Source organism: Corvus kubaryi, unplaced genomic scaffold (genome assembly GCF_017639235.1).
Source record: "Corvus kubaryi isolate FWS band 111438036 unplaced genomic scaffold, C.kubaryi_AGA036_p1.0 split3-73, whole genome shotgun sequence".
In the NCBI taxonomy this organism is placed as follows: domain Eukaryota; kingdom Metazoa; phylum Chordata; class Aves; order Passeriformes; family Corvidae; genus Corvus; species Corvus kubaryi.
In genome coordinates this window covers 14,539,187-14,564,514 of record NW_024582091.1, presented here as the reverse complement: position 1 = coordinate 14,564,514, position 25,328 = coordinate 14,539,187, and the positions used below count along the sequence as shown (strand labels likewise).

The 25,328-nt window shown below is 38.2% G+C and overlaps 1 protein-coding gene across 5 annotated transcripts in view; it reads left to right on the top strand.

Annotated features, from left to right (window-relative positions):
• Window positions 1-25,328, top strand: part of UBE3D (ubiquitin protein ligase E3D) — a 164,325-nt gene that overhangs the window by 42,398 nt on the left and 96,599 nt on the right. For 4 of the 5 annotated variants that reach the window (XR_006014115.1, XM_042016463.1, XM_042016465.1 and 1 more), the window contains exon 9: window positions 4,953-5,091. Coding sequence is in view for 3 of the 5 variants with exons in the window: in XM_042016463.1 (XP_041872397.1) it covers window positions 4,953-5,091 (139 nt within the window). In the remaining 2 variants the exon portion in view is untranslated. Of the gene's footprint in view, window positions 1-1,721; window positions 1,916-4,952; window positions 5,092-25,328 lie in introns of those variants that run through there. The other variant, XR_006014116.1, reaches the window with a different exon arrangement.

Genomic DNA, 25,328 nt, shown 5'->3' with positions numbered 1-25,328 from the left:
CTTTCAGAATAAATTGGTTGAATTTCATAGAGCATTCGGTGATTTCTTTTTATTTTTTAAAGAAATCAAAATTTTCCCAGCTTTCCCATTATTATCAACTAAACAGCTTTGAAAATACGACTTCATTTTTTAAAACATTATATACATATGACTATGGGAACTTTACTATCCTAGCTGTATTTCTTTTACTGGTTATGGGAATGTGACAGTCATATCATGTTCTAAATTTCTCCTTCAAATGACCAGTTCCTTAGGGAAAGCATTGAAAAGGACAAGGGGGAAGATAATCTCAGCTTGTCATCTTTATTTCTTACTTGTTTTGAATGCTCTGTGCTGACAGTTTAGCTCATAGCACATGGTTGTTCCGCATCAGCATCTAGCACAGTAGCCAAGTATCACCCCCTTGAGTTTTACTTCTTCACTCTCTGTACTACTTCAGTTCAGTTCTGAAATGTGTGCCAGAAATATATTAGAGTTTTATTAGCATTCACCATATGTGGTTCTGTCCCTCTCAAAATGAAAGTTCTTTGAAGGTTCTAATTATATCTTTTAATTTTACGTCTGTTCATTGTGTTTTCATGGGTGAGACTAATAGATACCTCTTAGATTGAAGGAGTTCTGAGTTTGAGGTTTCACTTTCATTTGCAGAGGCTGCATCTGAAGTTTGATTAACAGTGGGGAAACCTCTGACTTGTTCTTACTGGGGACCAATTCCATTATCACCAGTCCTTCTTCCTGCCTCAAAATTTAAGATTTTTTTTTTTCCAGTTGTCCTGAACTCCACAACATAGAGTGCACTTGTGTAAAAGCACCAAGTCTCTCAGTTTGTCTCACTCATTAGGGACTATTGTGGGCTCTGACTAACGTGTTTACTTTGCTTATAGTAGTTGTTTTTGCTAGATAGAAATGTCATATGATGGAGTTTATGCTCATGTTCTCCCAGGTAAACACCACTTGATTAGCTGGTATATATGTTGCTGTGTTCCATCAGCAGCTTTTCCCTGTGGAGTTACTAATGTGCATTTTTTCTCTGTACTCAGACAGTGATTTTCAGGAAAACATAAAACTTGCCCAAACCTAATTTATTTGAGATCTTGCTTAAGAAAATTTGGTTGAAATAAGCTAAGTGGATTAATACGAGTCCTGGGGAGGAGTGGGATGAAGAAAAGAGAGAGAAAATGGAAAGAATGGAGTGACAGACAAAATGCTTAGAATTATTTGTGTTTTCCTGTTAGTGAGATCACTGACAGACAAAACTGGATGATGATGGTGATTCACAGAGGTGGATTTAACATCCTGTGAAAAAAATCACTCTGGCATGTCCTTTTCTTGACTCAGAGCATGCTCTGAGCTTGAACCATTTTCCTGAGTATTTTTCTACCTTTCACTATTTTAAAGCCTGGTTTGTAAAACTGACTCATGTCTCCCTCAAACACTGGCAAGGTCAATAGGTAGTGGTGAGATTTTACGTGTCACAAAATTAGTCCAAAGTAGATGCAGTCTTGTCCCCCACAATGAGTTAGAGAATCTATGCAGAATTTATGAATTTTGTTTGATACTGAGGGTCATATTTTTTTGTGTCAGACTGTGAAGTCCAGAATCTTAAGGCTTCTTTGCAGTGTAGAAAAGTTGAATATTTGCTGAAGGAAGAACAGCATTATTGCTCTTGTTGATCTCATTTTCCTCAAGCTAATGTCTTATCTTCCCCTTATTCCTTTCAGCCAGCATACCAAGCTGTGCTGTGATCTCTGGGAATTGTGCTGGGAACTGGTGGGCTGAGTTGTCCTCTGTGGATGGTCACGCTCCTGAGGAACATTATCAGCTAATCTACCTCTTCCAGTAAACAGAAAGCAGTCTCCTCTCCTGTACTGGAAGTGAGACAACTCCCCTTATACAGAAAGACTGCGAAACTAAGGTGAAAAGCAGTGGATTCTTTGTGGTTTGTTTTGCTTTTGTTTTAAGCATAGATGCTTTTCTCTTTCCTCCACGATAAAGATTATGGAAAAATGTTTCTAAAAGCAATAGGGATAAAGAAGAACAAAGAGAAATGATCTAATAAAGCAGTGACTTCCCACAACCATTTGTGCTAAATGCTGTGAAAGGGCAAGTCACAAAAACTAATTCCTAGCATGTGTTCCTGGAGCAGTAAGTGCTGGGATACACAGGTTTTGTTTGTAATAAGGCAATACACTGGAATAATTTCAGGAAATACTAATAACTGAGCAATTAGTAAACAAGATTTGCAATGTGATTAGACTAAATGTCTTTATGCAAGCATTCTTTCCCTCAAATAAACCAACAGCCACAAAAGGAAAATCCCTAGTTCAGTGCCAGGGCTGTACTAGTTGGGCTTTAAAATGAGGACGCATCTCCAAAAAACCCTTATATCAAAACACAAGAATAGAATCAGGGTAATGATGTAAGTTGTGATGTTTTGAATATTGCTTGGGGTTCTGAAAAGATTTTCTGCAGAGAGGGTGTTGACCTGTGGAAACACCTTCCTTGGATCCAGAACCTTAGCATACCACCTCCAGTCTCCAAACTCTCTAGCTGTGTTTGAAGGTGCCTGCACAGTGCTTTGTTTAGACTTGCTGAGACTCTCTGAAAAAGAGAGCCCCTGTTTTCCTAGCTTCACCTACATTTGTCTGCATCACCAGATTGTAGAAAATGTAGAAAAAAGAATGAGTAGGGAGCATATTAAGGTAAGTTTCTAATTGTGTGGGGAAATGAAGTTACCAAGTGATAAGGAAATGTAAAACTCCATTCTGGATTACAGTTAACAAGACTCCTTGGTTACTGGTTACTTAGTGCTCATCAAGTGGCTTTAAGTGTTCCTTCTGGAACATTTATAGAATCATAGACTCATACAATGGTTTGGGTTGGAAGGGACCGTGAAGATCATCTAGTTCCAGCCCTGCTGTGGGGAGGGGGGATACCTTCCACTAGACCAGGCTGCTCAGAGCCCCATCCAGCCTGGAACTCTGAACCAGTCAGGGCTGCCTTTTCTGGGCTTGGCCACTTATTCTTATAAAAGAATTTTGTTTCCATTCAATGTAGACATAGTATTTGTGACTTAACTGGAGGCTTGTACCTTCCAATAATGAAAATACTTCACAGTCTCTTCTAAACATCTCACCTTCCTGTTCTAGTGGTTAGTTGGGGGTTTTTGTAATAGATTTAACAACTTTTCCAGATCCATGTGGCACAGTATAAGTGTCCAGTGGGATACTACATATTACAAAGGCAGTTAATGTGTGGGAGGTTTTGTCCTCTGCCCTTTGGTATAGTCTCAGACATGTTGGAAATCTTAAGTGATGCACTGCCATTAGAAGAGCCAGAGGCTGCCTTTCTTTACCATGTAATGCTTCCTTTGTCAAGATGACTCACTCTGGTGAGGTCTGAGAAAAGACTTGGTGTATTTGGTAATCTAGATGTGATATGATTGTCTTTTAATGTGGGGAAAAAGAAAAGAATGAGAGAAAGTGCTCTTTTTTTTTAGGGAGGTGAAAGCCGCTCTGACGTTCTGTGCATTATAGATCTTGCTTCTATGTATCAAAACAGAGTTGGATTCTTATATACCCATAGATAAATTAGGAAGGAGGAAAAATGTAAATATTAGGAAAGACAAAAGCAAAGAGTTGAAATTCAAGTGCCCAATTTCAGACAAATGGAGGTAAGAAGGTGAAAGTACACCCACTCTTTGAAGAAAGATGTGTAAATTATGCTAAGTGAGACATCTTCTAGAAGAACTAAGAAGGTGCTATGTACAAAAAGTATATATGCAAGTCTATGTGTAAGAAGCAAGACGTTACAGACAGTAATTTGGTTTGGGAGACCCGAAAGAATGAGAACTGTTCAGGGTGACACAGATATTGTAAAGAGAGTATTTGCTCAGTTTTCACCATGCTGAATTCTGGGGTCATGACTCCTCTCCCAAGTGTTTAAAAAAATGTAGCTGTTTCTAGAAAGTATCTTAAAATAAGCAGCAGTTCAGTCAGAAGAGCTGGAGGAATTCAAAAGTGAAAGCTGATGCTAAGATTTTTTATTGAAATTCTGAAGTCTCCTTCTTCTGAAGGAGAAGGGTAGGAAGCATTGTCTTCCAAAGTGATGCACTCAGGTCTGCTGAGAATAATTGGCATTCATCTGACCCAGGGGTATCTGGTACTACCTACCCAGACAAAGTTATTGAAGTAGCTGGATCACTGATCAGTCTGTCAGTTTGTACATTATGGAAGAAATAAGCCTGAACTATAGGAAGCAGAATGATCTTGTGTCTTGAGTAAATCTTGTTGAACTAATCTTGTTCTTCAGCATGTGATAGTGGGAACAGTTTATAGGAATATGCTTCTGAAATGTTGTTTTTATGAGTAACTCTAGAAATCTTAACTGTTTTAATACATCTAAAGAAAAAAGCTGTATAAAATGAACTGGGATTGAGTTTTGCTTGGTACAGACTGTTAGTAAGTTCCCAGTGAGCATCATGAACATCAGTTTTGAAAATCATGCCTGACCTCCTGTCTTTTCAGAATTGAATGGAATCTTTCTTTCTAGAAACAAAATAAAAAGTGGAGGCATTATCTTCTGCATAGAATACTCTGTGTGTAAAGTCATTATATAATGGGAAATCACCAGTGACAGATGAAATTTTGTTCAGAAGTAATGAAACTTTGAATTAGAAACATGAGTGATTTTTCCTAAAATATGCTAACTTTTCCTTTCACATTATGTATCTTTTTGAAAGATATTGGTGGTATGGTTAAGGCACTTTATCTAAGTACGCTGTGTTTTTGTGGTAAAAGGCACTGATCTGGGACTTTTACAGGGAAAACATGAAGGGAATTTTTTATCATGTTAAAATGTGATATGACACATTTTAATACTTAATTGAAGCTTACGGTTTGGATATATTTTAAGAAAATGAAAAAGATCCTTTTTTTTTTTCAACTCTATAGCCTTGCTGATGCATGGGAAAATGATATGGGAGTTCATCCTTTAAAGTTTCCATCAGAAACGTGTTTGGAATTATTGGTGATACTGGGTTTGAGTACCGCATCTCTGCCACCTTCACTTCGCTGCATGAACTCTTTTCAGGTAAGGAACAGCTTCTGTTTCAGTATAAAGGTGTTACTTTTGGAAAAAGAGAGGTCCCTGGGGCCCATAAACCCTTTCAGAGGGTTTGTCTTCTGGAGTTGCATGACTCTCCATTGTATTGAAATGTAGACCAAGGCGGAAAACGCCATTGTATTTTTAAACAGTGCATTACTGTTTAAAGTGATGAAATTTAAAGAAATTTCATCAAACTTAGGCTGGGTAGCTAGAATCATTATTAAAAAATGTTGTGGGTTTAAAAAAAAAAAAAAAGAGAAGCCTCAGCAAAAAAATAAAGATTTCCAGTGGGGAAAGCGTTCTTCTGTGTAATACTTTGGAAGTTCTCAGCAATCATAGAAATTTTCCAAAGAAAACATTGTTGCATTGTTAAACTGTGATTTGTATTTCTTTTGTAATGTGTCTGGAGAGTATGATTTTTACAAATGCAATAGAGACAACTGAATTCATGATGATATGACATAGCTACTCAGCCTTTTTATGAAGTTTCTTCTTCCCCTGTAGTTACATAGTCTATCAGCTGTGTATTGATGCAAAACTAAAGTAACCAGCTGTTGAGCAGGAATTGGACTGAATCTGTGTTTGTTCTGGCAGCTATAAAAGAATCATCATCTTAGTGGGACTGAGTGTCCTTAACAGTTTCTAACATGAAATCAGGTAGCTTCTATTTGTCCTTATTTCCTGTTTGTAGTTAAGGCACATCTAATTAGTGTTCTTGAGTTATGTTTACTGAAAAATAATCTTTTTGTAAATTTTTGGAGCCAAAAACCCATGGTTGTAAAACAAAATCAAGTAATTGATTTTAATAGCGTTATACTGATGTACAACTGCTGAAAACTCCTCTAGATGTTAGGAAATAGGTATGTACCTGCATTGTGTAGTCTTATAAAAGAAGCATTGTTGACTCGCTTTTCATTTTATGTGCTTGGAAACAGGGAATCTGTATATGGTGTATATGGGTACAGCAGCAGCCACTGATCAGTTCAATATGTTATTTTAATACCCAAGGTCAGAATTGTAACTGGGTTGTACATTCAGAGGCCATAAAATTGAAAAATCTCCTGGATGCCAACAGATTGCAACAATTAAACATCTCAAGGACTGGGCAGCACTAGTTATCCATGCAGTTGAATAGTCCATGTTTCCTATTAAGAAGTGAACATTTTGGTTATCTAATCCAAGACAATTTATTCTTTGTCCATTACATTACCAGTAATCTGTGGTATAGTCTTCTCTGCTTTCCCCACGACAGGTTAAATAGGAGTCTCTTCCTGTATGCCGAGGCTGTATGTCCTGTATTGTTCCTGTGCATACTCAGTCCCACACTGTGTATTCGGGATTCCCTTTGATTTGTGTATGAGGTAGAGGTAGGAAGTGGTAGATGTCTGTCAGCTGGTGTTTTTACCTCGGAGTACACAAAACATCAGACTTTTCTTTTTTTCCTTGTCAGATTCTGCACGACTGTGCTCGATTGCGCCTGGGTAATTTTAGCTCTGTAAAGAAACCATTGCCCTACAGGTACATGGTGCAGGTCCTGGAACCATAGGGCTATACCAGCTGTGGGGTGGGAGGTCCCCATGCATTCCCTGGAGACCCTCTGACCATGGCCTTTCAACCCCAGATTTCTGTGGAACAGGTGAAAGCAAACAGTACTTTGCAAAGCTCATTCACTGAACACTGGCCTGCACAGATCGTGGTTTGCCTGCCTGTGTGCCAAGGTTGGTGATGTGACAATGTCCTGTCTTTCATAGCAACGCACTCTGCAGTTTTTGAAAAACCCAGGTTCAGAAACCTGCTCTGCTAAGATAATGTTCTATTTTGCCAAGTGAGAGGAAAGGAAAATGGCTTTTTTGATAAAATTCTGTGACTCCAACTCTCACTCTCCTTGGCAGACAGTCAGTATCACCAAGTGTTTGTCCTAGAGGGCAAACACTGTCCGGTAAAATATTGTTTTATTTATTTTTATCCTTATAAACCTTGTTTGGATCTCAGTTAGTGAATCCATGAAGCAGAAACAAAATTTGCCCAAGCTTTTCACTGATGCTTTATAATGGTCTGCCAGCCTTAATTTTTTTTTTTCTGGCTTGCTTCTTCATGTTCAGCAATACTAGAATTACAGATCCTAGTTTTTCTGTATTTTTCTTGGAAAAAGTTGGCAAGATCTGAAGAGAACATGAATAGCGATAATAAATTGTGCTGTTGCCTGAGCATAAGATCACGCTGCATCCAAAATAGTGAAGATTGTGAGCCAAAAAGGGAATAATGAAAGGGCACTAATTGAAAACTGGTATTTCACATATCTTAATGGAGTAATGGCAAAATGACAAAACTAGTTATGCTTTATTTTGTGGTAGACCTTAATCTGGAAGTTGTCTGGTAAAATTTAAAACATTTTAATTCTATATTACAATTAAACTTGCATTTGAACTGAAAATAATTGCAGAGTTCCCTGTTATCTACATAGTGGAACAGTGGCAGTCTTGTTCAACAGGGGCCAGGCTCTTGCAACTGAATGCTGGAGGAATTAGAAGGAAAAAATGACCCCAGAAATTGCCAGAGTTTTCTCCTTTCATATATATGTGTTTCCACTGTTGGACACCTGGTGAGGAGCTAAATGGACCACTGCTTTCCACTGCTTTTCTTTATGTTTTCATACAGTATTTAGAAATGTGACTAACAGACAGCTCTAATGTAATGATCTAAAAGTCACAGTTTAACTCCTGATACCCTGTCAGGATGGCTTTTAAAAATCCAATTGTTTTTAATTAGGTAACCAAAAAGATGTCACCAGCACCCGTGTTTTTTGAGAATGTATTTACCCTCTCTCCCAATTATATTACAGTACTGCAGTGTTGACAAGCCAAAATTTTAGTTGGTATGCATCTGCACTGGATGATGCTTAGGCTCTAAAAGGCACACAAAGGAAATCTGCTTAGTTGCTAATAATCTGTAATAAACTCTGTTCTGCCTTGTGCTCTTGAAGTACTCTCTGGGACTAGCTTAGCAGACGCTATATCAGTGCTGAGAAATAAATTACATTTTATTTTCCATTGGTGTGCTACTGCTTAGTAACATAATATTTGAAATCACTTTTCAATTCTGTTTTGACCCTGTAAAGATCTTTCAGTGTGATTTATGTTGCTAGAGGAGCCTGGAAGAAAAGAGCAGCAGCAGACTGTGCTACATAGCTCTCTGCTGAGTTTAAGGTGCTCACTAAAGCCAGCTTATAAGTTTCCCAGGCTGTTGATCCTAGGTACTAGGTTGTCTTTGGGTCATCTCTCATTTTACCTGTACAATTGCAGTGACAATTTTTTGGTGGACTACAGAGAGTTAAATCTTAGCAAGCTCGAGCCTCTAAACTCTGAAGGACCAAAGTGGATAGACTGTTTCTTGCTGGTTGATGGCAGCTCCCAGCTTTACTGGAGAACATGGTTTTTCAGCCCTGACTTGCATCTTCCCAGGCTTGTAATCCCTCACCCATACTAAGGATGTCTCAGATTAAGGTAATAGGATTGACTGAGACACTTGATACTTACCCTGGAGCAGTGAGAAAAGCAGTAGGAAGGGAGAGAGGAGTTTGCTACTAGAAAAGATTAATTTTTAGTTTGCTTTTGCTCTGAGCATTGTTTTGCCACTTTCTCTTCAGCTCCATTACACTGCACGGAAAGCTGTGTTACCTTATTACACACTCAATCTACATGGCTGTCCACCCACCTGAGCTGTCGGCCCTTTGCTTTAGGAATGGTTGGGCTTTACTTTGTGTATTATTCTTAATGCTTGCAAACACTTGTAGCTAGCACCCACTTGAGTTATCATGTACTTTATCACGGAACTGCTCAGCTGCTACTTCTCAGCCCAGTCTAACAGAACGTGTTGGTATTTCAGAGCCTAAGGCACAAAACAGTTAACACAGGGAGATGCTTTAAAGTGACAAGCAATCTCTGCTGTGTTTTTCTAACCTTATCTCGTCTTTCTCTGAATTCAAGCACAGTGAACAGAAAATGTCCTGGATATTGAATTCTTACGATGATATATGGGGCTGTTGGGCACATTTTCTCTCACTGATGTTTTTGTGGGAAACCAGGCATTTTACTTCCCCTATCAAGGCACTATTCATAAGGCCACAGACTATAAACAAGAGTTTTCAGCATTTAAACAGATCATGGTTTTATTTTTACTTTTACAGTTGCATGAAATTGAAGGAAGATTGTGATTAAGAACTGCTGAGCTGTTTCAAAATTTTGTTTCAAATAGCTCGTGATAGTTTTTGGAGCTGCACCCAGTGCCCCTGGTAGCTTTGGTTAAGTGAAGTGAAGCCACTATTTAATAAAAAACAAAAAAATGTTCATTCTACCATTGCAGTAAGAATCCCTAGTGGTGTCTCTGAAGGAAAAACTCATTTGCAGTTATTTTGCTTTCAAAAAAGGAGGAAAACCCAAGGTTTCTCATGGAGCAGCCTGTCAAGTTCTCTGTCATTTAGTCTCTTAATACAGCACAGGAAACTTTTTAAAGGCAACATATTTAGAAATAGGAGTTGCTCAGAAAATAAGAATGAATAAATACAATATTCATTATAGTTTAGTGGCTCTAGTATATGAGTATTAAAAGGGTCACGGAAAACAAAATATAAAATTACTGCTGTCTCTCAGGTCCATGCATTGTCAAAATTAAAGTGTTCCTTGATATTTGGTGGTTTTTAATATTGATACTTTTATTTTTATGTGTCTCTATATGTATGAAAAACAATTTCAAAATCATTTATTGCAAGAAGTTAGCTGAAGATAGCAGGTGCACCTGTGTCTTCTGACAGTCCTTTTTGAAGCAGACAGCTGAGTGAAATTAAGAAAAGTTTGTTCAGCTTGGCTGTTCCATTTGTTCTGGGCATTTGGAGCTAGAGAAGATGCACATATTCTTTTATGCTGGATTCCAGTCCTTTGGAGCACTGTCAAACAGCAGCAAAGACAGGACAAAGGTACAAGAAAAGAAAATATAAAGAGTGAAGGAAAGGCTTTCAAAATATTGTGTCTTTTATTAAACTATCCCAGAAAGGAAAATTAAGTAAGTGAGTTTATGCAGTAAAATGTCTTATTATCCCTTTAAGCATTTTTTTAAATCACATGCTATTATTTGCCTAGTGAGGATCTCCCACAAAATGAATTATAGGTCTGAATATGTGTATTCTGTAGTATTTCACAGACAAAAGATGAGTTCCAAGATACAGTATGAATTAAAAAAAAATATTTCTCTCAAGCTTGCGACTGCTCTGAAACTTCTGCATTAACATTGACAGTATTATGAAGCAACCACTGCAAATACATTGCAATCTCTGTTTAAATACAGTCATTTTTGCTTTCCTTAGCTGACCGGTTCTACATAATGTGTACTACAGTGAGCAAAACCTGAGTAGTTAGTGCCAGCCTATTTTGGCTGCTCTGATTTTACCCAAAATAAAGATGTTTTGATCTTTGCAGGTTAGTATAAAAGTTCCTGCTATGTGCTTTTTGTAGTTTTGACTAACTCAGATAGGATGCCAGGATAACACAGAATGGATTTCTTTTCCGTTTTATTTGTGATCATTATGTGTAAGTTTTTAAGTTTCATTTCAAACAACTTGTTTTAAATAGGAAAGAAGTACCCAAACCTTATATATGAAAGCAGATGTAGTTTTGTAAAATATGCATACAAATATTTAACTGGCTTTTAAATAAAAGAACTTATAGTGTATATATTTGGGGGTTTTTTTATGTTTGTCTGCATTTAATAAGAGCTATAATAAATCTACTGAAACACTGCAGAATAATTAAGAAAAAATTATAAAATTATACTGAACAAATACTGCCAAGAGCAAATGATATTAAGAGAGTTAGTGTTTCAATGACAAATCTGAATACTTCGTTGCAGAATTAGAGAGATTTCTATGTTCAATTAAGAAATTATTATTTTGTCTGCTGCTTAATTGTTCCATATTAAGTTGATTTATAATATGTCACTCAGGTTATCTTACTTGGTGTTCACTGTAAGCTATCTTTTAAAAGTATCTCTGGAGCATTCAGGTATATGCCTTGGACACTGAGACTATCCATTTCTTTTGGTGCTACCTTTTAGGGCCTCAATCTCAGAGGGAACAATTTTTTAATTGAACTAAAATTAGTATTTTTAAGTCCTTGTTGAACCTGTACCAAAAATGTTTCATACTGATTCTGCATAAACTTTTTTAAAGCATAACGTCACCTGATTGAGCACTGTTCAGCTCTGTATATGCAGGAGCTTATTGAACAATGTCCTATATGTCCTCTTGTGTCCCTATATGACTCATCCGTATCTGCAGCACAGGCTCACATTTCTAGCCTATGGTTTTGTGGTATCTGTGGCTGCTTTGGACATGCTGATGGGAAGGTATTACTTCACTTACCTAATATGTGGCATGGCTACATTTCCTCTAATGGAAGGAGCTGCCTGTTTATATTGGCCGGAAACAGAACGAAATCAATTATGTGCAAACCTGAACTGAAGCTATGAATGGGAAAACTGCAAGCTGAGCTTCCTTGTGAAAGCACAAAATTTTGTGATTATTTCATTGCTCAGTGATGGAGAATCAGAACCTTGACAGCAGTGGCCCTAAACTGACTGAAAATTTGTCATCAGTTTCTTGGAAAGGGTAAATGGTTCTTTTTTTCCAAGGCAGTTCTCCATTAAAGAGGAAATCAGAGAGAGGGAACCCGCACATATCATAAACAGAAGTAGATTTAATTACAAAAAGGCTATGAGCTCCAAGTAAGAAACAGTGCATGTGTAGCATGCAGGCAAGTGCCTCCTCTGGAAATATGGTCTCCTGCTGCTTGAGAGGGTAGATCTGCTGGAAGAACTACTCCCTTCTGTGCAATCCCCTTTGCCTAGAATATGGCAAAAGCCACCTGTTACATAAGCATCTGGTAATACATTTCAAAGCAGTTTTCTTAGAAAAGATGCTCAAATATGTCATCAGGGTGCTTTGACCCTGGTTGTCCACCAAAGCTGCTTTATCAGTCCCCTCCTCAGCTGGACAGGGGAGAGAAAGTCAAATGAACAGCTCGTGGGTCAATGATAAGGACGGGGAGAGATCACTCACCAATTACTGTCATGGGCAAAACAGATTTGACTTGGGGAAATTAATTGAATTCGCTACAATCAAATCAGAGTAGGATAATGAGAAGTAAAAGCAAATCTTGAAAATATTTACCCCCAAGTCCTCCCTTTTCAGGTTGAACTTTATTCTCAATTCTTTGACAGCTCCTCCTAGTGGTTCAAGGATACAGGGAATGGGGGCCATGGTCAGTTCATCACACGTTGTCTCTGCTGCTCCCTCCTTCTCAGGCAGAGGACTCTCACACATTTCCCCTGCTTCAGTGTGGGTTCCCTCCCACGGGTGGCAGTTCTTCATGAACTTCTCCAACATGGGCCCTGCCTACACGCTGCAGTTCTTCATTAACTGCTCCAGTGTGGGTCCTTTCCGTGGGGTGTAGTCCTTCAGGAAGAGGCTGCTACAGTTGTGGGTCCCCTGTGGGGTGACAAGCCCTGCAGCAAACCTGCTGCAGTGTGGGCTCCTCTTTCCACAAGTCCATCCAGGAGCCTGCTCCAGTGCAGGCTTCCCACAGGGTCACAGCATCCTTCAAGCATCCACCTGCTCTGGCATGGGTTCCTCCACGGGCTGCAGGTGGGTCTCTGCTCCCCCATGGACCTCCATGGGCTGCAGGGGCACAGCTGCGTCACCATGGGCTGCACCAGGAACTTCAGGGGAATCTCTGCTCCAGTGCCTGGAACACCTCCTCTCCTTCTTCGCTGACGTTGGTGTTTGCAGAGCTGCTCCTCCCACGTATGCTCACTCCTCTCTCCCAGATTGTTGAACAGTTTTTTTTCCCCCTTCTTAAGTCTGTTATCCCAGAGGCACTGCCACCACCACTGATGGGCTCAGCCTTGACCAGCTGTGGGTCTGTCCTGGAGCTGCCTGGCATTGGCTCTGTTGGACATGGGGGGAGTTCTGGCAGTTTCTCACGGAAGCCACCTCTGCAGCCTCTCACTACCAAAACGTTGCCATTCAAAACCAGTACAGTCATTTGCCATTTAGATGTGAATGTCCAATTAATTGCAGGGATCCAGTTTAGATGGTCCAGCAACAGTCTGTGGATAAACTTTGAAAGGGGTGAAGACAGAACTAATTAGGAATGAAAATGCCTGATTGGTGCCACTCTTTTTTTTTTTTCCAGTTTTCATCTATTGTGAACTTTCTGATTTTCCCAAGTAATTCTGAAATCTAAAAGTGTAGCTGTTATGTCCTAATGATTGAGTAGTTGTGTAGGTAATGTACTATTAAACAGAAACAGAGAGTTTGTCTTTATCAATCGGCACCACACTGTGGAAAAGACAAATACCCGTGTTTTATGTACCTGAATATGTACATAAAGCAGTCTTATGGGACGTCTGATATACTTCTAGAATGTCCATTCCTCTTCATTAATCGAGGCTGTTGCCTTTGTGACTGAAAAACAGGCTCTGCTCAAAAGATAAATTTAGACCTGTGCACAACCAAATACTGCAATACATGTTCAATGTGGTTTGTATAAGGCTGCTTCCCTCCAAAACTGTGGCATCTCTAAGTTAATCTCAGCTCTATCCAGATTATAATTAATAGCTTGGTTTATGTGAAGTGCAAGTGTCAATGTTGTAGCTAAAAGTGCACAGAAATCACATTATCAGCTACAAAGACCTCTTTTGCTTTAAAAATAATACTGAGTCACTGGATAATAATGATTCGATAATGGAGATTTTCCTTAGAAGTGTATGTTGTTATGCCATGTGTTTTGTGAATGTGTGTTGTTGTGGAAAGCTACAACACTGTTCATTTCCGTTAAGAGTCTGGATGGAAACTTTGAAGCTAATTGAGGAGTCCAGAAAGCTCTGCAGAAAAAAGGATGTATTTATAAGAATGCTTCTTAGTAGATTTAAAAGTGCTTTAAAAATGGATGGACCCAACTCTCTTAGATTTCAGCTATATGCTGGAATAGATATGATATTATCACAGATCAAGATTTTGAGGAATCCTGAGGGAGGTTGTCAATAAATTCTAGCATTTTATTAACAGACAGGTCAGCTTTCCAAGGCACTTAGAGCAGCTCAGGAGTGTTGCATGTTGAAGAGTTGGAAGCGGTAATAATGTCTTCAAGGAGACAAATGGACAAATATAGCGAAGGCTGTAAAGCCAGAGCATAATAATTGAATCGATGACTTGACTATGATAAAGTACATGGTGGACAAAAAGGAAGAGGGCTGTTAAGTTCTTTTCTTTTTACTGTCAGTTGAAAATGAGTCTAGAATGGATCTTTTGGTGAAGAAGTCAGTAATGCCTCCAGTGAGAAACATACAATTTACCTTCTCTCAGAAGCAGAAGTCCATCATTCTGTTGCAATGTCAGTTAAGAGAACAGTGTGCTCTAAATCTTTGTGCTTAAATCATAGGTCTGTTCCAGGGGTGGTGGCTGATGACAAATGGTACTGCTTGAAAGCTTCCGCTTCTTAAAGAAGAAAACTCTGTTTGGATTTTAGGAAAGCTAGAAACATGACATGGGGGAACAGGTCAGATCACTGTCCAGGGGCAGGGAAAGACCTGAAGGGAAGTGTAAGAGATAAGATGGACTAACTCTCCTTTTACTGGGCTGGTGATGTTCCCGTTGACATACACCAACACAATTCTGACTGGCCGAAAAAAGGACAAGATTATTTCCTTTGTCTCCAAGTTGTTTGCTGCTTTGATCTGTAAAAAAAATCAGTTGTGTGAATATTTGTTTGTAATAGCTCCACTGCTTTTGAATTAAAGGAAGCTGGTTTACACATGGGAGTGTGTGGAGGTATCTCAGCCTGTGCATTTTATAGAGCTCCTAAGGTAAGATTTGGAATATTCCCGTGGGAAGAAAGAGAGGGGCAAAAGGGTGTATAAGCATTAACAAAACCTACTGAAATAAGGAGACTGTTTAGCATCCAATAGAAAGCTGGTATGCTTTGAGGTGAAACTTGGGAACCATTTAGCAGTATGTAGAAAAACTTGCAGAAATCTGAAGATGCCGTAGCGGAGTGAGATCCCAGGGAGTGTTGGATGGGCAGAATGTGATTGCTGTTTGGACTTTTGCCAGGCATTTTGGTTAAAGTTTCTTCATCTGTCTCCCAGAGGCTTGACAAGTAACATCGGAAGTGATTCTGCCTTATGGAAAAGACAAAAAAAAAAAAAAAGATTCCTATATATCTAATGTAAACTGTAAAAGCATGGTATATAGAGAAAGAGACTATTTTCAAAAATCAGTTCCCAGTCTCCATTATTTTTGTGAGCTGTGGCATTGTGAATTGGTGAAACCAGATAAGGGACCTATATTTCTTCTGTGGCTTTTAGTGAGCTTGAGTTTTATATGGAAAATAGAAGAAAAAGAGTATTAAGCACCTCGGCTGCTTGGAAAAGGATCTTGCCTGAAAACTTGTACAAGTGAAGACGTTATTTTAATTGTACTGACTATTTTGGCTACTTAGTCCTCTTCCAACTTCTTCCAGAATGCCTGGAATTTTTAAATATTATCCTGAAAATGACTGAGCATTGTATTGTTCAGATGTTCTCACTTTCTCTGACTGGTACTGCTGACCCTAGTTCTGCTTCTTATCAATAACTGTATGTCTAAATAATTCAGTTTTAAATAGAAGGTTTTTTTGCTGTTGATGCTCCAGTCTTTGATACATTTTCTATTTTCTTATGTCCCACCAAATTAAAAGAAGGCTATTATTGTGTAATGGGGGGTGACTAGCTAACATATTTCTTTCTTAACTCTCCAGAGAGCCTGCTGCTGACTTTTTATTTCATGTTTTCATACAAAGTCTATTTCATTTATCATTTGCCAGATTTTCAGAAATTAAATTCTAGGACTGTCTTGTTTCCCTCTTTGTTAATCACTTTGAGTTTTATGCACTGATGAATTTCCATGTTACTTTCTCATTTTTGTTAGATATAAATTTACTTTGTTTCCATGCCATTTATGAGCAGACAGCTTTGTAATTCTTGCACCTTTTCCCTGTTTAGAAACTAACTTTTAGTGCTTACAGTTACCTAATTGTATTTGCCTCTTTTCAGCTGAGATGGGAAAACCGAGGCTGGGAGGGGAACAACAGGGCTTTATATCCTTCTTTGTAGCAAAGTAGAATCAACTTTACTTCTTGAATTAAAAAAAAAAAAAAAGGTCTGCTGAACACACAGAAACCTTCATATTTCAGTTCACCTTCTGTGCTTCCACAGAAAGGAAATGCATTTTCAGCTGTATTTTTGTAGAGTAGTAGCTAGTGACTGGTTAAATTAATCAGAAGTGTCCATTCTGCATGATTCTTCTGGGGATATATTCCATTAAGTGACTGCTTTTTCTGTTTTAAGGTAGGATGTATAATGTGACTAAATAGTGTCTCTAAAACTTACTGTATTCTGTTCTGTAAGCTTTTGCTTGTCTGAGCTATATGGTTCAATGCTAAGATTGATTTTGAAAGAGTACTGAATCTTATTCTACATTTTTAAGCCACTCCTGTGTGAGGAGTTTGGGGAGAGACCATTCTCCCATTTGCCTGGTAATTAGATCATCTTCTGAGGACTCTAGCATTTAACAAGGTTGTATCCACAGCACTAGATTTAGATGAAGCAGAGCTCTGATTCCACCTGGAAATGATTGTGCTCCTGTAATTTAGTTAAAATGAGCTGTCAGAAGTGAGACAGTGCTTACGTATTTTTAAGTGTAGCTCAGAAGCTGGAGAAAACCCTGGTGACACTTTGTTGCTAATCATTTTATGTAAGCCTTTCCTGCAAAGGCAGAGCATGCATTCCTAATACAAAGCAATGAAGAAGTCAAGTGGAACTCTTTTACAACAATACTGAATACTGGTTAAAGTACTGATACTTATTAAAGTGCAGTGTCACTGTTGGATTATCCTCCTTTCCCAACCTACATTCAGATAATTTAAAAAGCACCTGAATGCCTGATTAAATCTTCCAAAATTATTCTCAAAACAACCTTGTAATATTTTTTTACAACAAGGTAATCATCTTGAAGAAGATGCAAGTCACAGAAAAAAGAATTTCATGTAAAGACATTATCTTAATCTCACATAGTATTCTGTTTATGCAGAAGTGACTTGTCAGTCCCGTTTTAGCCATTCCAATAAAAATTGCCAGGACTTTGGATTACCTAGAGTTCTCATTCAAATGAACAAATACTGAGTGTTTTTTAAAGTTAGGCAATCATTTAGGGTGCCTACCTGAAGATTTAGGAGCCTGTTTCTCGTCTTGTAAGCTTAAAAATGCTAGTGGTGGTCCCTTAGTGGTGGCAGCTTTGCTTTAATTAGTTTGTGTGGTATTAAGGAAATGCACCTGAAGTGTTTGTGGTGATAGCTCAACGTTGTAGGCAAGGGCCAGAACCTTTTGAAGTTAATATCAAAACTCTCTTTGGCTTCAGTGGTGCAGAACTGGCCTGCAAATGAATAAACCAGCCAGCTGGCTATATTGTAGAGAAATAATTATTGCAGATTCCTCATTAGCACTATTGCATGTGAACTTTGCAAGGAAATGCTTGAAGCTAATCTCAGATAGCTATTTGTTAGACAAGTGAATTAATAGCTGTGGCTGCTGGTTCATGCAGAGGGTTCTCTGTTGGGTTTTTTTGTCTTTTGTTTGAAGACTTCAATCAGTATAAATGATTTAAAGGCCTCACTCCACTAGATGGGGAAAAGCTGCTTATAATGTAGTACTTGCTTACACTCTGCAGTTACTGATATGATGTAATATTTTTACACTTGGGTAAGTATAGATTTTGAATAAAAGAATTTAATTAACACTGAATAAATGTTCCTCATAAGGGGAAAACTATTTCTATTTCATTAATGCTTCATGCTTCTAGCAGTTAACTAATTTAATTTTACTCCTGGTGTTCAAGGTCTGTGCTTTTCTTTCCTTCTGTTTTTCAGTCTTTGTTTTAAACATGTTTTGTTTGTGTTTTGTAGTTGGGAAGAGAAGATCAGCCAGAGATAGAAGATAGGGAAAAGTACAAAGCATTTTTTTACTTTAGTTGAACTTCGTGTAATGCACAGTGGACATGTATCCATGACTGTGCATAAAATAAATGTAATGTGAAAAAAATTAGGTTTTTGGAAAGATCCCTGAGATTTAAAGATTACAAACCCTATTTTAAAAAGCAAGCTAAGGGACAATGAATTATTTTAAATAAGTAAAGTTAGGGAGGATCAGTCACATTATAAAAATAACACTTGCACATGCAAGCAAACATGCTCATTTAATTTGGCTTAGTAAGGAAATTTAGGGTTTTGGGGATCAAAAGCCCTTTTGAGAGTTGTTTTTAGTTGTATATGCAGTACAATAGAATTTTGTATAAAATGCTTAAATTCGGGTTACAAAGTGAGTGAAATGATGTGGCAAATGTTCAAAGTGAATAAAAAGTATCTGTTCATATTGTGTTTCAAGCATCGAGGGTTTTAGTGTGAGAAGTCCAGGAGAATGATTGTTTTAAAAGTTTGAGGCAAACAATTTTTCATTTTTATTTTTCTACTAACTCAGTACAGCTTTATTAAAGATTTTCATGCAGAAATGTTAAGTGCCTGGTTTCAATATTTGGTAGTTCTTAGTGTTTATCTTATAAAGCTGGTAAAATTTTGAACAACTTCAGGTTATTTCATTCAGACCTTAAGGTCATGCTGTGATCCTCAGCTTTGGATCTTGCACATTTCTAACTTCATCTTTCTACATTTCTACTCATTTATGCTATTTTTCATTCACTGAGCTTTGGGAAATGCTATATTTTTTTTTTATGATGCAGGCAATTAGGGTTCAACAGTGTGTTTTTTTAGTGGCCTTGCCCTAAGGAAGATGTTTTAAACATTATTTTGGAAGTCTTAGAGCAGACCAATGTGCTGTAATAATTATACTTCAATAATCCAAAGTGATGACTCCAGGGAGATATGACTCCAGTGTATACTTTATTCATATATATTTCTCCTTGATGGTAAAATTGGATTTAAAAAATAAAAAAAATAATTGGAAGAAAAGATCTGGAAAATTGATTCTTCGTGAAGGTCATTAATGTTTTCTAAAAAGAAGTTAAAAATTAACATGAAAATCTCATTGTTAAAGAAATCATTCTAGCTTTGTTTTGCATAGTACGATTTTTATCAGTACAAGAAAAGGTCTCATAATAGTAAAACCTAATTGTTATTTTCATCTGAAACTGGAAAGTATTCAGTGGCTGGAAAACAGACAAAGAAAAAAGGGGGGAGAAAAAGAAGCTTGAAGAGAACACTATGGACTTCATGGAGCCATGAGCTGAAGGACAGATTCATACTATGTTGTAATATAAAGAAAAGAGGTTGCAAAGGAGGAGGGGAGAAGAGAAGGGGAGTCAACCAAAACTGCAAGATAAGGTTTAATTCAGAAGTATTTTCTGTCCAGTATTTGACTAAAATATCTTTCAAGTGAATGAAGGAAGTTGATCTATAAAAGGAAACTTAGGCAGCAAAATGAAGAGCTAATGTGAAATTTGCACTTTGTCTAAACCCCCTAAAAAGAGCAGAGTAGAAAAAGTCCAGTTTGTAGGTTTTACAAAACATTTGAATCATTTGTCTTTAAGGATGCCTTAATTACCAGTCTTTGTTAATTAGCTGGTTCACTTAAAAAATGCATGCAACAGAAATATATGTACAAAGTCAGTGAGTCATTGAGGTTGGACATGACCTCTTGATACCATCTAGTGCTAAAGCACAGTCAGCTAGAGCAGGTTACCCGGGAGCATGCCCACTTGGGTTTTAAATACCTCCAAGGATGAAGACTCCACAACCTCCCTGGGCAGCCTGTGCCAGTGTTCTACCATGTTACAGTCAAAAAGTGTTCAGAAGGAATTTAATGCTCTTTAATTTGTGCTTATTGCCTCTTGTCATGTTAGCAGGCACTACTGGGAAGAGTCTGGCTCTGTCAACTTCACTCCCTCCCCTCAGGTATTTTTACACATTGATATGATACTCCTGGACCTTCTCTTGTCAGGCTGAACAGTCTCAGCTCTCAGCCTCTCCTCATATGAAAGACACCCCTTAGTCATCCTCATGGTCCCTTTTTAGCCTGTTCTTAACCCTTTCCTCACTTCATTAAGTCTATATCTTTCTTGTACTGGGGAGCCCAGACTTGGACCCAGCAGTCCAGATGTGGCCCTACCAGTGCTGATTTGGGGTGAAGGGTGACCTCCCTCAACTTGCTAGCAACACTTTTCCTGATGCAGATGTATGTCCACTGTAAGTGTTCTGTTAGCTGGTCCTCCTTTACGAAGGGTAAGTCTTCTTACAGACTTCCCTACTAGTCCTAGGGGCCTGGGATTCCTGCAGGCTGATTATCAGTAAAGACTGAGGCAAAAAGGCCATTGAATACCTCAGCCTTTCAGTGTCTTTTGTCAGCAGGGCCTCAGGCAATGTGCAGGCTAATGCTGTGCTACTCACTGCTTGTGTGTCACTGAGAATCTGGAAACAACTGCCTCCTGGCTGCCTCGGTTCTCACTCTCTGCTGGAGTAGTTTGCTGTTCATGGTGATGGCTGTTGTTGCAGTCAATTGTTTAATTGGGGTGAGTAGGGACTCAAAGAAGCCATTGCATTTCTGAGATGTAGGGTTGACTGCACCTGTTAGGTGTTGCACTAGATCTCTTCAGTGATGGTTAGGTCAGGAGTGCAAATATTGGTTTGACTGTGTCTCTAGATAATCTCATTATTCCAGCCCACCGAAACAAGCAGTCCCTAACTATCCCATACACGTGTCCAGTTAATGTCTTTGTCTGACACCAGTGTTTTAACATCTGTTTCCTTTTGAAATGAGTCTCATTTCAGCCAGTTATCCAGGGTGCTGTCAAAGCCCATGTGTGAACTGTATTTTGCAGTGATAAATGAGTACAACTTTTATCATAATCCATTTATTTTTTTGCTTGGATCCCTTTACAGAATGTGATGGGTGGCCTACTTTTGTGGGGATGAAATATTATTTTCCTGTTCTTTTGTGACATAATGGGTCTTGTAAAGAGTTTCATAGTTTTTTGGAGTAGGTGGCATTATTAGGATGGATATTAATTATTTTGGGGATGCTGATACATCACCTCTGCATGATCTGTATTTGTCTCTTGAATGTTCCTCATCTCTTGCTAATTATAGTTGGCCTTGGGGGGATCAGCTTCCTAAGTTAAATAGACCAGTGTAACACACAGTGTTTCTGGAGCGTGTTCAGGTGAGAACTGGTTCATGTCACCAATTCCATGTTCACAACCTCCAGGTTTTTTCACGGTTTTGCGGTGGCCATATGCTAATGCTGCTACCTACACTCCTGTTTGGGAGCAAGCATCCCAAATGCCTTTGCCCTGAAAGCATGTAAGTTCCTTTCTCTTCTGTTTCCAGGCTTGTTGAGTAAACTTGTTCTTTTCTTTCTGCTTTAAGAAATTTGTCTTTTTCCTGCTGATTGATATATTTCCTCTGTTCTACCCATTGCATTTTTTTAAAACCAGATATAAACTCTTCAGCAGATTCTGTGATTACTGTTACATCAGTTATCTGAAACTGAGGAGGGGAAGAGCCTGTGCAGATTTTTTTCTGGTTGTCTGTTTTGCTTACCTAAAAAAAGTCTACCTCCATCTTTTTTTCCTTTGTCTTTTCTTCTCCCCACCTGCCGGCTCCTGAAAATTGGAAACATGAGAGGCCTTGTCTGAGCATTGGATTAAGAGCCAGGAAATCCTTACTCTTTCCATGACTCATTGTGTGTGTCCTTGGGCAATCTGTTACTATTACAGATAAAAGCTGTGCATAGCACTTGGCTGAAAAATTAAAAGCATGGTACATGATCCAAGGAAATTATTTCAAATTTAAATCAAAGAATGGCAAAAGTGGACAGAAAAGAGAGGCTGCAGAAAATTAGTATGGGGGGAAAGAGTTTGTTTATGAGCTCCATAAAATGGTTGTGAAGGGGGATGGGTATTGCTCACAGTAATTTCTGTCTTTTTGAACCCTTTGGTTCTGTCACAGTGCAAGCATATGCTGTGGTAGTAGATGCACATACACATCCCTCAGTTTCAGAGCTGATATGTTCTTATGAGAAATGAAGTGGGTAAATAAGGGTGATGGAAGAAGAGAGGGTGCTCTGTTCAATAGAGGATGCACCTGCACTCCACTTCATAAATCCAGTTCTCTGAAGGTTTTCTTGGGAGGTAGGCTTGGTGATTGTGTTTACATGTGTGTAAATGCCCAAGGTTTTCTTGCTTGCTTAATGTTTTTTACATTTCACATCTTTAAGGATGTGAACTCTTCCTCACAATTTAGAAGAAATAACAGAGATCTTTGGAGAGAGAAAAGGTCTGGGGCTTCTAGGCAGGGTCACCTGGAGGCCAGAGAAGACAAATGGAATAATTTACCTATATTTTCCATGATAAATCAAACATGAAAATAACTTCCAGAAGTAACAGAATATGATATATGATATGATATGGCATGATTGATATGAAAAGCTGCCTTCTGTATTCCTTACGTGACTTCTCCGTATAAAGATGAATATAGTGAAAAGCTGCCTGTAGAACACACTGCTTTCAGAGTGTATTTGCAGGCATTTTAATACCATGTCCATTCAGTGTTCATTCACATGACATTGCCTATAGCTTTATTTGCCTTTTTTAATGATCTGTACATCAGCTCCCATTGAAGGTAGTATTCTTCTATTCAGCAGCAACCTATCTAATAATCTAAGGCAGCCTTTCCATCCCACAGCCTCTTGTTCATGTAACCTTGTCTCTTCCTTCTTCTCCTTTTGTGTTATCCAGTGACTATGCAGCTGTGCCAACACAGTGGGGAGGAAGTTTGCTAGACTATTTGGTTATTGCTTAGCCTTCCACCAAAGAAATGCATACTTCTGTGGTGAAGGCTGCTGGGGTCCTTGTATAATCTTTGATATTTCATTTGGTGAGGAAAAACGGCTGTGCTTGGAAAGAGTGTTTGGCTTTAAATTATTAAATGCCTATGTTTGGGTTTTTTTCCTGGTTTTGAATAGTCATGGTTAATTGAGAAGAAAGATATCAGGGTTCTGAGATTCAGAATCTTCTGGTGATGCTACAGTATGCAAAAGGTCATTGTTTCAAAAGGTCAGTCCTGCTTCTGCAGTGGAAATTGCTGTCCTGATGCCAGTAAGTGGGGTCAGTCTGACCTCTGCTTGAGAGTGTTAACTTGCATTTTCCATTGTTGCTGCTCTTTTGACATGCTGGGATAGCAATCTGATGAAGAAACTGATTGAGAAAGGGTTTAGCTCTGGATTCTGTGCTATCAGATGTTTATCCTAGCTTTTGTGATCAGTTTCTATCTCACAGACTTGCCATAGCAAGTCTGGTTTGTAGCTGGGGCCACATAGAATTCTTGTGTTTCATTAAATTTAGTCCTGTCACTGCAGATAACATCATGTATCATCAACTAATCAAGCTTTGTCTTAAGATCCCTCTGGTTCCTTGTACAACCCTTCCTTTTGGAAGACCAGTTCACTTTCAGTTCACCATTAATGGATGCATTCATCAAAATTTTCCAAATCTGTCCTGACAGAGAGTAACTATTTAAAATTGTCTGATGCCTGTCAGGGGCAGGAATCCATAAGCTATTTATGAATCTAGATTTGACTCCCATAAGCACTTTATTACATGAATAATTGCCTCCCTTGGACAATAGATGTTCCAATGTGTGTATAGGATCAAAGATCCAGGGCAAAGTTCATCTTCCGAATAACCATGTTGTTGTTGAGGAAATCTTTAGAATCAAAAGGACGAGGGAATTTGTCTCAGGTCAAAACTGTTTTCTTCAGTATTGTTTTCAAAGAGAATGTCATTGGTTGTTTTTAAGTCTTTCTTACTCTCTTGCTAATTCAATAGACTTTTCTCTCATGGGTGACTACTGACAAGAAATACTTAGAAAGGATGCAATTTAAATGTACTGAAGTCAAAGTTAATTGTATTAAACCTTCTTAAAATGCAAGAATCATATAATACCAGGAAAATAAACATCTAGCATGCAGAAATTACATTACTACATTCCTTCTCTCAGTTGTTCTACAAGCAAGCTTTTTCATAATGAAAGACATAAGGGACTTCAATATAGTCTAGACAACCATTTTAATTTCTTGTGATATTCTCAGTCAACTTTTTGACTTTCGAGAGTTCCCAGAGCTGAGGACTCATGCTGCCCATGGAGAGTCTTCCCGGTATCTCCATAGTTAAATTTTATTTATTTTGTACATCATGCTCTACTCTTAAAGAAATGTGTCAATAAACAAAGTAATAATAAATCTCACACATCTTGCAACACCTACTACCCCATAGATCTTTGCTTTTAAAAATCTTCACTTTATTTACTGTTACTACTGTATAAAATTAATAGTATATCTTGATGAAAAGAGGTTTAACTTGGAGGATTGATGTTTGAGTCTGCTTTCAAAAAAAACCCCACTTGAAAGCTTTTATCTTCAACTACCGTAGTGCTGAAGGAAAAATATTCTAAAAATTGTAAATACTGTATTTTCTTATGAAGTTTCAAGGTCAGTAACTGTTCTTTTTACCGAGAAAACATCTGTTTTCATGAGTTTGAGCCTTAAAATGGATGGTTTCAGCTTTTGTTGATTGCAGCTGGCAAAAGAATATGCTCAATCCCTAGAAATAAAAATCAGTTTTACCTAGTAATGGCTATAGGGATCTTAGAGGCCAGAAATCCACACTATAAAAGTACCTAATATAATTTAGGAGCTCAAATCTCACTGAGAGTGGCCTTAAAGTCCTACATCCTTTAGAAACTTTGAAAATGTTTTATTACCCAACCAGTGTTAAGCAGTGTTTACTGAATGCTTGGCCATTTAATAGGCATCAGGAGATTGTACAGGAACAGGATGACCTGGGACCAAAGGACAGCCCTGCTCAGATTCCGTCCCCCTGGGAATGAATCATAGTAGGAAAAGACATTTTCCTGAATACCCCTTAGTTACTGTGGTTTTATATTTTCTTCTGTGTGTCTCTCTATTTCACAGGATACAAATGAATGCCTTATATAATTTTTTTTTCCTTCATCTTCTTGGTTTGTGCTTTTATTGCAGCCATATAATCTTCTAAACACCTGTTCCTGTTT